The following is a 14227-nucleotide window of genomic DNA, read 5'->3' on the forward strand; positions in this document are numbered from 1 at the left end:
TTCTTCTCACACTCAATAATCTTTTTTTGAGAAGAAGCTTAAAGATGCTTTCAGTAGCGCGCCCGGGGCTGCTTTACGCGTGAACAAATAACATACAAGAACCTTCTCAAGAGTAATACAAATAGGGCATGCTTATTTGTATTGAATGAATACAACTCTACTGGTTTCTATTCAGGGCCGTGCGCGCTGTGCCATGCCAGCCAGATCATCAGCCAAAGGTGGTGTTCATCCGATATATGCACACCACTCCACGGGCACAGCATCATCCTTCGCATCCACATCTTCTCCTTCAATTGACGGCCATCTTCATCTTCAAAATATTCCTACAAAGTGCAATTTGAGCCTGCTGCTGGCCGCTACTCATCATGTCGCACTCTAACGTGATCATCATCGATAACGGTACAGGTTTCACCAAAGCAGGATGGGCGGGTAATTCTGATCCAAGTTTTGTCTTTCCAACTGCAATCGCAACCCGTAGCTTAGCAGGAGGTAGCACAACAAGTTCATCAAGACCAAGTGTACCATCAAAACCAGGAGGTTTGGGTAGCGGTGGAGGATCAAACATTGCTTCAAAACGAGGAATCGATGATTTAGACTTCTTTATCGGAGATGAAGCAATCGCAAACAGTAAAACATATCAAGTTGAACAACCTATCAAGCATGGTTTGGTGGAGAACTGGGATCTGATGGAACGATTTTGGGAACAATGCTTTTTCAAATACTTACGTGCTGAACCAGAAGAGCACTACACAATGTTGACAGAACCACCACTTAATCCTCCAGAGAATCGTGAACAAACGGCAGAGATTATGTTTGAATCTTTCAATGTCAAAGGATTGTATATCGCCGTGCAAGCAGTCTTGGCCTTAGCAGCTAGCTGGACGAGCAGCAAGGTGACCGATCGTACATTGACGGGAACGGTGATCGATAGTGGAGATGGTGTAACACACGTTATCCCAGTCGCAGAAGGATATGTGATCGGAAGTGCGATCAAGCATATCCCTCTGGCAGGTCGTGATATCACCTACTTTGTTCAACAACTTCTACGTGACCGTGGAGAGACTGCCAACATTCCACCAGAAGATTCTAGGCGTGTGGCAGAACACATCAAGGAGAACTACGGATACACATGTCAATCGATCTTGAAAGAATTCCGCAGATACGACGCTGATCCATCAAAGTACTTTGAAAAGTATCATGGCACCCATTCTGTCACCGGAAGGCAGTATGAAGTCGACATCGGATACGAACGTTTCTTGGCCGGTGAATTATTATTCCAACCTGAAATGTTCTCGTCTGATTTCCTAACACCTTTGCCGGAAGTTGTCGATACAGTGATTCAACAATCTCCTGTTGATGTTCGACGTGGCTTATACTCCAACATTGTTTTGTCCGGTGGAAGTACGATGATGCCGCATTTCGGCCAGAGACTACGCAAAGATTTACGTGAGATTGTTGATAAACGAATTGCAGCATCCGAAGCAGCAAGTGGTGCAAGATCATCCGGTTTGGATGTCAATGTGATCAGTCATTCAAAGCAAAGATATGCCGTTTACCATGGTGCAAGTTTGTTAGGCTCTTTGCCTACTTTCCCTTCATTCTGTTTCTCAAAAGCTGATTACGAAGAACATGGACCGGGTATCGTTCGTCGTTTCAGCGTTTTCGGAACATCTGGTTAGAGTTTCATAGTATTGCACCTTTTGGACTTTGCACAATGATATATGAAATAAAATGCACTCTAGTATGAGGATGAGCATCAAATATGTGAATAAAGAGATAAGATAAGAGGGTAAAAAAGAAGTCGAAAGAGAGGTTGTTGTCTAATTATCCATCCATAATTCTGGTGGCGTCTTTTGCAATCGGGCTGCATGTGCTCGAGTGACAATACTTTGCACACGATCCATAGCATATTGTCTTTCACGCTTCTTTTCAGCTGGCGTGCGTAAAGATTTTCCGGTATGTAAACGATATTGTTGTTGTTGTTGTTGTTGTGCATTTGCATTGATTTGTTCAGGTGATAAAATTTCATCACCATCAAAGATTGAATCGCCATTTTCGGATTTTGGCGTTTTGAGTGCGTTATAAGCATCAATTATATCACTTGCATCAAAGTTTTCATCATCTTCATCTTCAGTTTCTTCACCGGTAGATAGCTTGGCAGTATAACGACGAGGGGATTCCTTTCTCTTTGCCAATGCAGCTCTGCGTTTTGGAGAAAAGCCAGTCTTCTCTCGTGTTTCCGGTTCGGTATCATCATCTACCGAAGCGACAGTAGAAGAATGATCGGAGCGTAATGAATGTGATTTGGTTGGACTTTCAGATCCAGTTGACGAAGGCGCTTGACGAGAAGTGAAGAACAAATCATGTTCACTTATTTGTGAATGTACAGATCTTCTATTCGTCATCAATCCTGAACCACTTTCCGGTCGAAGATTTCCACGACTATCTCCGATGGCATATTGATTTGCAAAAGATGCTTTGGAAGATTTGTTGCTTGTCTCGCTCACATTCGATCTGCCAGAAGCAGAATGAGAAGAGATTACCGAACCTGCACCGTGTGGCGTATATCGATCTTCCTTATCTCCCAAAGGTAGTGGGATGATCTTCCTTTCAGGCGAGCCAGACAAAAGTGCTTTTGGTAAGGAAGTGGGCAGCTTCATTGTGCCTGTCTTTCCAGTCGGCGTGAAAGGTGAGGTGGGAACAACAGTCTTTCCCATCGCAGCGATTGGTGTATTTTGCAAACTGGTAATCTGTTCTTTTCCCGTTGTAGGCGAAGTACGAACCCATCGACCGTTCTTTTTATGCCATGTGCCCGTACGTGCCATCGTTCGAGGTGTCATTGGGGTTGTGGGAGTGGCAGGAGGTAAAGCGGGCGATTTATTGAATTTGGACGGTGTTTCATTTTCTTCCGTTGCCTTCATGTGGGGGGTAGGTGCTGCAGATGCAAATCCTCCCACCGAACGAGCATAACTTTTACTGGTATTGCTTCTTGCAATCACGCTCAACAAGACTGAGTCAATCTCTGTTGCCAGATCATCAACTGCTTGTAGATCTGGTGATCTATTCAAATCTTCTTGTTCTGTGATCTGTTCTTTGAGGCTGTCGATCTTCATCCGTGCTTCTTCATCCACATCCATTGCATTCAAATCCTTTTCTGAAAGACTATTGATCCGATCAAGTTGCTTTTGCTTCTTTGTCCGAGATCTCGCTAGCACAAAGCTGTCCACGCTTGGAATCTGAGATGATCCATCAGGTTTGCTAACCTTGCTATCATTTTCTTCATCGCTACCAAAATTGACAGGTCTCTTTTGCACCTCTCGAACGGGTTTAAGAGCAGTAAATGTACTCTTGCCAGTATCCACTTCCGCATCTGGAGTAATAGGCGCTGGCTTTCGCTTTGTCTTTGGACTTTGCCCAGCGAATGTCTTTTGTCTGGACATACCCTCTTTCCTTGCACCTGCCTTTGAATCCTTTTCTCTTGCGGCATTTGCAGCAGAAGCAGCTACAGAACTCATTGATTTGTACCTGCGCAAATTATTCTCATCGTCTTCCTCATCACTTTCAGCCGCCGGCTGTTTTGCAGGGACATCTTCACTAAATCTTAATGATTTTGATCGTTTAGCTTGGTTGCTCGTATTCGATCGTGAAAGTGCAGATCGTTTAGGTTCTTTCATTGTGTGCGACCTTGAACTGATTTGTGAATTTGGTGTGCTTGTATTTGCCTCCATCGTTCGAGCTCTTTTCAATGATCCCTCTCTTTTCTTTCCACTCGGTCCCATCAATGCATTAGCAGGTGCAGGAGTTCCTATGGGCGAAAAAGGTGTTGGTGGAAGGCTTCGGTCCAGAGCCATAGACGAGATTACAGGTCGACCGAATGATTGTTGTCGTTCCAAGTTCACTGGTGCATCGAACAGCTCAACAGGCGCATGAGATCTTGATGCTACCGACTGCCGTCTTGCAAAATCACCAGTGTAATTGTCATCATCTTCAAGCGGTATCCTTGACCAAAGAGTTGGCGGTTGAGGTGTAAGGACAAGAGCATGAGCACGATTTCGTCTGTCCATATCCAAAGCCGGAGAAGAACCATCAAAGCCCCATCCTATCGATTGTTTGAATCGTGACCATGCGTTTCCCGTTAATTGCTGTTGTGGTGTTGCTTCTGCAAGATTATCCGTCGATCCAAGAGCACTTCTTTGGCCGGCCAACCAGGCAGAAGCAGTATCTCTAGACTTTCTTCTCTTTTCCTCATCTACAACTCCTGCATATCTTCCATTATCATCTTCCCCTGCACCAAAGTGACGATTCCATTGAACGCTCCACCAACTGTTTGCTTTGACCATATTCCCATATCTTTCCATCTCCATTCGTGCGGGAGGCGGTAGGGCACGTCCGTTGCGTTGACCTGCAAGATGACCTCCTAATGCTGATAGTGGCCCTTTGAGTTCATGTTCGGATTCTGTCTCGCTGCCATCATCATATGGCATATGTACAGGTCCATCATAAAGCTCCACACCTTCTTGCTGTCTATGATCTTGACTAGAGCTACTCTTGCGGTACTCATCCTCTTCTTCTTCTTCGATTGCATCGAACTCGGCATATTTTCTCTGCATTTCCAAACTTTCATCAGGATTAGGAGGATGATTGTATTGTCCCCATCCTTTCTCTTGCCATTCTCCTTGTTCATTATAATCTGATTCTACTTGTGAATTTCTTTGTGATTGTTGTTGAATCATACTTGCTTTTCGTTGTGCAAGTAAACGTTGTTGTCTCTTTACGGCTCGTTCTTTGGCAAACGAAACTCTGCCCCAAATCTTTCCTCCAACAGCAAGCATCAACAAAAGACCCAAGATTACAAAGACAGGTATTAGCCATGCAATATGAAATTTGTATCCTCCATTTCCGTTATTGTTATTCTTCGCATCTGCCGTATTCGTACTGCTTGCTGTGCTAGAAAGAGAAGCAGACGATTTAGATGACATACTGGCACTACTGCTTATTGGAGAAGAAGAAGACGCTTCATCAGGTGTGGTGGAAGCTGGAGTATCACTGATGCTAGACTCCGGTAATGCTTGAGAAGTTGGAGTTACAAGACCATCATTTGGTGTTTCTGCTGCTGCTGTTGTAGGTGCTGCCACTATTGTTGGTAAAGCGGCCGCAGCTGCTTGTGTTGCAACTACTGCATTCGTCACTGCTCCTGCCAATGTTGCAGGATCAAAAAGACCACCAGGACTTGCTTGTGCTACGTCCATCTTTGCTCACAAGACGTGTGTATGTCTGAAGCTTTTCTTTAATGATATTTAGAGCCTTCTCATCAAGCTGTGTCGCTCATCTGTTGAGATTGGTAAAGGAAAGTGATGGTGAAGATTAGATGTGTAGTTTGTGGCTTTGATTGAAATCAGTAGGAGTTGAAAAATACAACTGTACTGTTGTGTATGCTTCTAAAATTATACAATTAGCAGCATGTATACAACATACGGTTCACCTTCTATCGCGGCTGTCAAGAATTCACATGATGTCAAGTAGATTCTACTCCTATACCTGCCCCTGCTACATTGCATATCGAATAGCAATAACAAGGTAAGCTTATCGAGAGAGAGACAAAGAGTTCATCCTGCCTGTATGTTTGTATACACGATCATGATCATTTGGTGTTGTTCTATAGATTGTAGCAGTGTTGGAGTGGAGTTAAATTGAATTTCCTTCTTTAGCAAAATAGTCTTGATGAAATAACACGTCCATTCATCGTTTGTAAGCACGGCGCATTGCAGGCTTGCATGAGACAGAAAACAAAACACAACAGACAGGCACACACGCAAAGACTAAAAATGTGAGTAGCGTGATTTAACAACACTTCCACCACCATTCATTGATGACCATGAAAGAGAAATACTTTAAGCATTGAATGTATTGTATTAAAGAGCATGTGTATGAATACAATTGATTTATCTAAAACCGCCTTCCTCCACGACCAGGTCCGCCTCTTCTTCCACCTCTTCCACCAGCATTTTGCATAGGTCCATTTCTTTGTTTGGCAAAGAAGTCAGTGGCTGCAGGTACATTTGCATTCAGTAGTGAATCAATTATACTCTCAGCCGGAAAGAGTGGTCCATCAAAGAAGGAAGCATTTGGTAAAGCATCCAGCAGATACATTACACCATCCGGTAACTCTAAATATTGTGGCTGTTGTTGATGCTGTGCATTGTTGTGATGTTGTAATTGTGGTGATTGAATACCAGGCTCTCCTCTTGGAGGAGGAACATATCGGGATGGCGGACTGACACTTCGTTTGACACCGCGAGGACCCAATGGAGCACCGCTGACGCCTCCACGGTAATGCGTGGAAGGAGGTGGTGTAGTTGAATTGAGCCTTGGTCGTTTCATCATTGGCTCTTCAGCGATTGAATGCAACGCATCTGCCCTTGGTCCAGTTGGTGCTCCGATAACGGAGGTACCTTCCATCTCTTGTGCCAATTCACGGGAAGCAATCGTTGCTCTTTCTGCCGCACTTGCACCTCCTCCAGCCGATCCTGCCAATCTTCTCACACCCAAATCACGCGGTCCAACGATATCCAAATCCATATATGTATTCCTATTCATCAATCGTTTCGTTGCGTTCTCTTCTGGGTACACTTGTGAAAGTCTTTCTTCGACCTTTGCAATCGATGCTGAATCGCCAAAGCTGTATTCGTACTGTGACCATCGATCCCAAATCGGTCTTGCACGATCAGGTGTGAAATTGCCAACCGTTCTTTCGAATAAGGCACGAGCATTGTTGTCGTCATTTATAGCCAACAAGAAATCCAAATAACGTACGACGAATGCTTCATCGCTTCCATACGTCTTTAAAGCCAGTTCAAACACTTTTGTGGCCACAGTGACATCCTTGTTTGTATGATACTCCATCAATGCATTCGCTTCGAAGATTTGCCAAGTACAGTATTTGCTTTTTCGTGCACGTGCAAAGATGGTACGAGAAGGCTTTTGTCCTTCGCTTCTTCGTGCGAAATGCATATGTTTGATCCAAACCAAAGATGCATATTCTTTCATTTCTTCAATCTTCGGTCGTATACGTTCCCTTTCTCCACTTCTACGTTCTTCTCGCCTTTCTTCCATCTTGCGTAATTCTTCTCGCTCTTCTCCTTCGATCGCATCTGCAGCTCCTTCATCTCGCTTCCTGGCTGCTACTTCGGCTTTTTCTCTTTCAGCTTCTTCATCGATTGTTTTAATCTTTGCTTCCAGTTGTTCGTTTAATTTTTCGATTTCTGTATGGATCCAATTTAGTAGTTGATCAAAGATTTCATTGCATCCTTGTGTTTGGCTATGTCTTTCAGCTTGTTCGACAAAGGCAAAGGATAGCAACGAACTTCCAGCACATGCTTCCATTCCATTTCTCAACCACGTAACCGCTTCTTCCTCCCTGTCACACTTTTGCAGGTAGATCGATGCCATATACCACAGCTCCGGATAGAAACGCATGTGCATCACACTCTTGCGATAAGCCAAAAGTACACGAGCTTGCAAGGCTTGGACGTCTTCCAGTTGTGATGGGTTGCTCTCTTCCCATCGTAGATACTTCTTCCACAGTTCAATATTGTGTCGATCCCTTACCACCGTCAAAGGCGAAACAACAGCTTCAAGACTTGGCGGTGTTGCCCAGCAAGGTACTCGTGGCAATTGTGGTCTGTACAACCCATCTGTCAATGTGCGCATCTCCCTAAATACACTTCTTGCTGTCATATAAGCAGGTGAACGATCTGCCAAGAATTTCTTTGCTGTGATTCTGTTTAATCCGTTTTCATATGCATCATATTCACGCCAAATTTGTTCAACGATTGCCAATGGAACAGCAACTGCACGTTGATAAGCACGTCTAATATCATCCATCTTTTGTCCTGCTTGCCATTGATTTGATGTTTCACGTTCTTTGAGCAAATTGATATAATCCCTCCACACTTCACCAGAATCACGACTTTGTCCGATGAATCGTAATGCAAATTCGTATGCTCCCTCAATCACTTTTCGCACTTTTTCACGTTCACTTTCCGCTTCATTTGCTGCTTTTTGTCCTGCTGAAGGCGGCAAAGGATTCACCCGACGAGTATACGATAGGTAGAATTGCCATAGATCGGTTGATGGTGTTGTACGTAAACAACGTGTAAAGATACTTTCCACATTTGCAAATTCTGAATGAGATAATTCAACGGAAGCATAATCTTGCCATTGTCTTGCAGCGTTTGGAAAGATGACAAAGAATTCTTCGTACGTCTTTCGTAAGGCGTCCAAATCGGCTCTTGCTGCAGCATCTTCTATCAATCCTAGCCATGCGTCTCCATCGCGTGAGTCACGTTCCACTCTCTCTCGCAACATTCTTGCGTGGTCGGCAGGTGTGAGCGCAGGGGCTTGTTCGGCTGATGAGTCGAAAGCTGCATTCACTTGTGGTACTCCAGCCATGCTGCTTGCAGGTGCAGATTGTTCTACGTGATGTTCTTGGCCATTGTTGATCGTCTGAGTAGTCTCTACTGTTTGTGGTAGGTCGTAATTGTCTTGCGATCCGCTTTGCTCAGGATTATTCTGAGAAGCATTTTGATCTTCTTCCTCTCCTTCAATTGCAAAACGAACAGATCGTTTCTCTTTTGTCTTTGGCTTCGTCACCACTTCAGGTTGATTGGTCTCAGCAGCAGTAGCAGCAGCAGCAGCAATAGTGTTTGACTCAGTTTCACCTTCATTTCCCACAGGCTCACTCTCTAGTGTACCGGTAACAGATGGATTAGCATCAATAGCAGTACCAGCTTCAGGCTGTTCTATAGCATTTTCGTTTGTTTCATTGACATTTTCCTGTTCGCCATCCGTGGATGGAATGGGATCATTAGTTGGAGTATCCGCCATACTCTCTCTTTTCTTTTTCTCCTTTGCTTGCAAAGCGTAATGCGAATCGTCCCAAATCACAAATCAATCAAATGATTATCGTAAGATTTGTGGGCACTTTCTCTCTTTCTCCGTCTCACGCCGCGCTTAGATCCAACAATCACGCTGAACAAGATGATAAAAGAAAGGTTTGAATGAAGCGATCGTCAGCGCTGGCAAGCAATGGTGGTTGAGAAGAAGAAAATGGAGACCATTGCATAAACATCATAACATTTGGGGGAATACTCATTGATTCTTCTCTACGCCTAACTACACACGTGAATCTTATGCAATAAGACGCGCGGACAACCCGCGTATCGACATAGAGAGTAGAATAAATGCGTAAACACAAGCCGCGCCAACAGCACATCGGATCTCGATGGCGATACAACTCTCAAAGGGGACCAGTAGACCTTCTTCAAAGCTCGGGCCTCATTCACTTTAACACTAAATCTGAAACATCATCTCTCGAGTGGGGTTCAGCCCTTGTGGACATCTATCTTTTGTTGTTTTTCAAGCTCAATGTACTAGTATCCTCCATCAGGTTTGAAATTCTGATCCGCATCTCATCTCACTTCCAAAACACACTTTTTGTTCCGAGCATAATTGCCAATAAATGGCAAAATTCATTAAAAACATTTCTTCATCAGTGAAAGTAAGACGAAAAGATTGCAGTACAATAAATCATAATGTGCTTTTTTCGATCAAACCATCCAAAAAAACCGCGGAATCCACTTCTTCTTCTTCCCTTACTACATCTCATCAATACCGCCTCGTTTGATATTGTGGTAAACCGTTAAAATCATTCGGTGATTGTGTAGGCTGAACGGGAGATTGTTGATGGGCAAATCTATGTTGTTGTTGCTGTGCTCCACCACCGCCCGAAAACATCAAATCCGACAATCCACCATAGCCATCACTTCGCTGTTGTTGATGTGCAGCAATAGCCGGATCAGATGCAGGATTGGTATACAATCCTTGCAAATTGGCCAAAGAATTACTACCAATCATTCCACCTCCCGAATTTGTCAAAACTGAATTGGGTGAAGAAACATGTGGAATTGCGATCGAATGTCGATTTGTTGCAGGCATCGTTCCGCCTCCCATCGAATGACGTGCTTGTGGATTTCCTGCACTCATTGGCGCATGTCCAACAGTATGATATTGCGTAGGATGCAAAGCCGGTTGCAATTGTGCAATATCTGTCTGATATGGATCAAAGCTTAAACCCGCAACAGCTCCATTTGTGTTAGGAGCAGAAAGTGGTTGACGTGAATTTGAAGTGTAAGCAGCAGGAGGTGGGGCTGCAATTTGAGTAGGCAACGTTCCGCCTTGCATCTTTGGCGATGAACCAGCAAAGTTGGCAGAAGCGGAAGCTGGTAAGCGTTGTTGTTGTTGCTGACCATCTACGACAACGCTAAAAGAGTGTTGTCGGCTCTTCATACCGGTGGGAGACATGCTTGAGGATGGAATGTAGCCAGATCCACCACTAGAAGGCTGCTGTGGATTCGCCATACCTACCAACGAATTTGCAGCCGCTTGCCAGTTCTGAGCGTTAGAGTTCGGCGATTGGTAGGGTACCTGTTGCTGTTGGCCGTTGTACGAAGCAGTTCTTTGTGCTTGCTGCTCAGCTTGTTGATGAAGCAAATCAAGATTGTGATAATCATTTCGTTGCTTTCCAGATCGCGCCGACGATTTACCTTGATTTGTGTTTCCCATCGATCCACTTCCCACTTGATTATTAGCACCTGCTTGTTGCTGACGCTCCCATTCCCGCATACTTTCATCTCTGTTCATCACTGGCGTCATCCTGTGACCAGCTTCCAAGCCCATCTTTGCCATTTGCGGTGGTATAACTTCCATTCTCGTCAATGTATTGCTTCTGCTTCGATTTTGCGTATAAGCAGATGCGCTACCACGTCCATCTTGGATCGCACCGCCAGGCAGTTGACCGTATTGCGGTGACATGGCGGTTCCTTGCAATTGTGCTGCTTGTGCTTGTGCTTGTGCTTGTGCGTGCATCTGAGCCTGAGCTTGGGCTTGAGCATGTGCTTGGGCAGCAGCTACCTGAGCCTGATTGGAACCGACTTGAGCATCCGCTTCCGCCCTTGCTGCATCTTCTCGCACGTAGGGGTTATTGATCTGATTCTGTCTAGCCTGATGGGCTGCATTATAGGCTTGTTGTTGTGCCAAATGTTGACTATAAGCGGCAGCATCTTGATACGTTCTTCCCGTTGACCTTGCTGGCGTTTCAGGCAGACCACCAAAGGGATGCCTACTTGGATCACTTGTATTGACTTGTGCTGCACTACCACCTGGTCTGGTAGATCGTTGAATCGAACCAGGTGAGGTGACTGGCGGCTTGAATGGGTGCACATACTTTTCTCCCGTAATGAAAGGATGCAATTTGGATTGTTGCGGAGTCCATCGCAAGTTAGGATCCATGTTCAGTAAACCTGAGGTGAAATCAATAAAGGATGCTCTATTAGCCATCTCCTTTTGCACATCCGTAGCTTTTCCACTCTTTCGTGACATAGGGTACGTTTTAACGATGTCCGGCAATGTTGTCGCTTGGAAGTATCGCTTAGAAGGTTGTTCAGGTGTATTATGCTCTTTACTGTACTGATCAATGCTTTTGAGCTTGAACTGCTTGCGTCCGTATTCATCCGTGTACACATTAAAGAATTCTCCCGTTTGCTTTCCTTGTTCTAACATCCATCTCGGCGGCAGCCCAAGCATCTCCACAATACGGCAAATTTGGTTGTATTCTGAAGTACCTGGGAACAGCGGCAAACCCAAGAACAGCTCGATCGCAATACATCCCAAAGACCACATGTCGATTGCCGAATTGTAAGGCAATCCTAGCAACACTTCTGGCGACCGGTAAAATCTACTTTGGATATAGGTGTATACTGTTTGCCTTTCATGACAAGCACTTCCGAAATCGACCAATTTGATACTTGGCGTTTGCAGCGTTTTCAAGAGAATATTTTCCGGCTTCAAATCACAGTGAATCAATCTTGCCTCATTAAGAACCGTTAAAGCGTCCAAGAGTTGTGTAGTGAATACCCTGACCAAACTTGTGCTCAATCCTCTAAACGAGTTTTGCTTGATCAATTCGTACAAATTCGACGAGAGAAGCTCGAATACCAAACACAAGTGCTTTGCATGAATAAAGGTATCGCGTAAACGAAGAATATGATGTTCATCGTTTGGATCCCAATTTCCATTCAGCATTTCCAAAATCGTAACTTCCATCATACTCTGGTTGAAATAGGCTGGCTTGTTTTTGATCACCTTTACAGCCACGATCTCGCGCGTCTTCATATTTTGACATTTGACCACTTGTCCGAACGTACCTTGGCCCAAGATGTCCAAGATCAAATACCGATTGCCTTCTTCTGTTCCAAGCCAGTCGTTTACGTACAAGATATAATCGCTGTCCTCGTTGTCATGACCATCATTATGCATCGGCCTACTAGGCTTCGTAAGAACACGTCGAGGATTAAAGGACAATTCATAAAAGAAAGCTGGATTGACCAAATGATACGTGTGGTGCAAATAGGCAGTCATTGCTTTTAATGGGCTCACATACCCACCCATCGGATCAGCACGTCTTCCTATTCCTTGTTGAGCAGGTTCTAGATTGACTTTTAGATCGTTCAAATCACGTACTCTCCGGAAGCCCTCTTGCCGTTTTTGAAGTACGCGCTGTTTACGTTCCCATTCCTCAAATTGACCAAGCTGCTGACGTGTGACGGTATCGTTACTGGTGACTGTATTCCTTCTCTCCTTTCGAGGTGTCGCTTGTGCATTTGGTTCAATGCTCATCCGATCCGAAGCAACATGAACGGGCGAGTAAGCACCACTGATTGTTGTCGTTCGAGGAGGCGCACCTACGCGATTGGCTGTGCTTGGAGACATGGGCATATAAGGTGATGAGAGGGGCGGTCTGCTGGAAGATGCATTACTGTATAAAGGCAATGAGTCGCCATATCCACTGGGTGAATTGATCTGCGGCGAATTATGCAGGGGCAAAACATGTCCTTGATCCATCGTATTCTGAGGATGAGGAACAGACGCTCGTTTGCTAGACCCGGCCACAGGAGAGATTGTTTGCGCTCCTCCATATGACGCCGCCAAGCCTTGATTATAACCACTTGATGGGTCTACCATGCTCATCGGTCGTGTTCCCGCCATATGTTGTGGTGGAAGATGTTGCGAGGGTATATAAGGAGATCCATAAGATGTTGCTGCAGTAGTACCTGGAGAGTGTGGTTGAGTAGGGCCTGTTGCTGCTGAAGATCCAGTAGACAATCTTGCCGAAGCAGAAGGGTCAAACATCATTGAATGTCGATTTGAAGGACTATAAGGCGAATTCATCAAAGAACTTGAGGGTATATGTGTATTGATCGTTGGCAAAATACTTGCGTTTGCGACATTCTTTGTCCCTATCCCACCATCGGAATACTGCTGACTTCTGTCTCTTCTGGAGGAAGATCCACCAGCTTGCATATTGTACAAATCTGCCGTAGTGGAAGATTGTGGCATTTGTTGTTGTGCATGCTGATGTTGCTGTTGCTTTTGATGAAGGTTGTGGTATTGTTGATAAGCAGCATGTCCAAGTGATTGACTACGTCCAAGTTGCGAAGTAGAAGGGATTAAAGGAGGTGATAATCCACCTTGAGCAGATTGTGGTGATGCATAATTGGACATCGGATTACCTGTCGGGCTCCCAATATTCTGAGGAGATAGATTTCCCGGAAGTCTCGGCGATAGAGGTTGTTGTTGGTATTGCTGCTGTTGTGATGGAGTGGAACGATAGGTGCCCGGTAAAGCACTAGGATGAGAAGTCATTCCTGCTCCTGAACCGTTTGCCGTCGTTGCATTGCTGGTTGTTCCACTTCCGCCCATACTTTGTATTGCACCACTGCTCAAGCCTAGACCTGGATCCATTCCGATCATATTGATAACATGTTGAGCCGTAGCTGAAGATGGTCTACCTGAATGCATGATTCAAACGTGGCGCGTACGCACGTAGAATCGATTATGTCCTTTGATTCAGCATTCACTTTTTTGTAGATTGAGCTAGACTGAACTGCAAAAAGGCAAGAGATGGAAACGAATCAAGAATGAGTGCGATGTTGAGAGCAGAGATCGATCGTATCTGTGTGATGAGATTGTGTCTTCTATAAGAAAGCGTGAGTGAGTGTATGTTGCAAGCATAGCGTAGTAGCGTACGTGCGTGCGAGCGTGCGTCACTTATCACTGAGCAACTGCTGCCATGCTTTTTTTGCTTGTGCGTTTTCTTTTCTTTTTCCAG

General features: G+C 44.8%; 4 protein-coding genes across 4 annotated transcripts; 1 reads left to right on the top strand and 3 right to left on the bottom strand.

Moving 5' to 3' along the window:
• Nucleotides 1-169: 169 nt before the first annotated feature.
• FA14DRAFT_161897 (putative ARP3-actin related protein) lies at nt 170-1919 on the top strand. The gene has a single exon (XM_025499332.1). The coding sequence runs from the start codon at nt 366-368 to the stop codon at nt 1677-1679; it is 1314 nt and encodes a 437-aa protein (XP_025352770.1). The 5' UTR covers nt 170-365; the 3' UTR covers nt 1680-1919.
• Nucleotides 1750-5416, bottom strand: FA14DRAFT_74540 (uncharacterized protein). Its single transcript, XM_025502807.1, has one exon. It carries the CDS (start codon nt 5247-5249, stop codon nt 1821-1823), a length of 3429 nt encoding a protein of 1142 aa, XP_025352771.1. The 5' UTR covers nt 5250-5416; the 3' UTR covers nt 1750-1820.
• Nucleotides 5417-5896: 480 nt separating this feature from the next.
• On the bottom strand, nt 5897-8451 carry FA14DRAFT_149011 (Suf-domain-containing protein; the record flags this gene model as incomplete). Its single annotated transcript, XM_025497388.1, has 2 exons — nt 5897-6180; nt 6292-8451. The coding sequence occupies 2 exons, from the start codon at nt 8449-8451 to the stop codon at nt 5947-5949; spliced, it is 2394 nt and encodes a 797-aa protein (XP_025352772.1). The 3' UTR covers nt 5897-5946.
• A 1047-nt stretch (nt 8452-9498) lies between these two features.
• Nucleotides 9499-14116, bottom strand: FA14DRAFT_161898 (uncharacterized protein). Its single transcript, XM_025499333.1, has one exon. The coding sequence runs from the start codon at nt 13915-13917 to the stop codon at nt 9667-9669; it is 4251 nt and encodes a 1416-aa protein (XP_025352773.1). The 5' UTR covers nt 13918-14116; the 3' UTR covers nt 9499-9666.
• Between the last annotated feature and the right edge of the window lie 111 nt (nt 14117-14227).

This window comes from Meira miltonrushii (assembly GCF_003144205.1).
Source record: "Meira miltonrushii strain MCA 3882 unplaced genomic scaffold FA14scaffold_4, whole genome shotgun sequence".
NCBI classification, from domain to species: domain Eukaryota; kingdom Fungi; phylum Basidiomycota; class Exobasidiomycetes; order Exobasidiales; family Brachybasidiaceae; genus Meira; species Meira miltonrushii.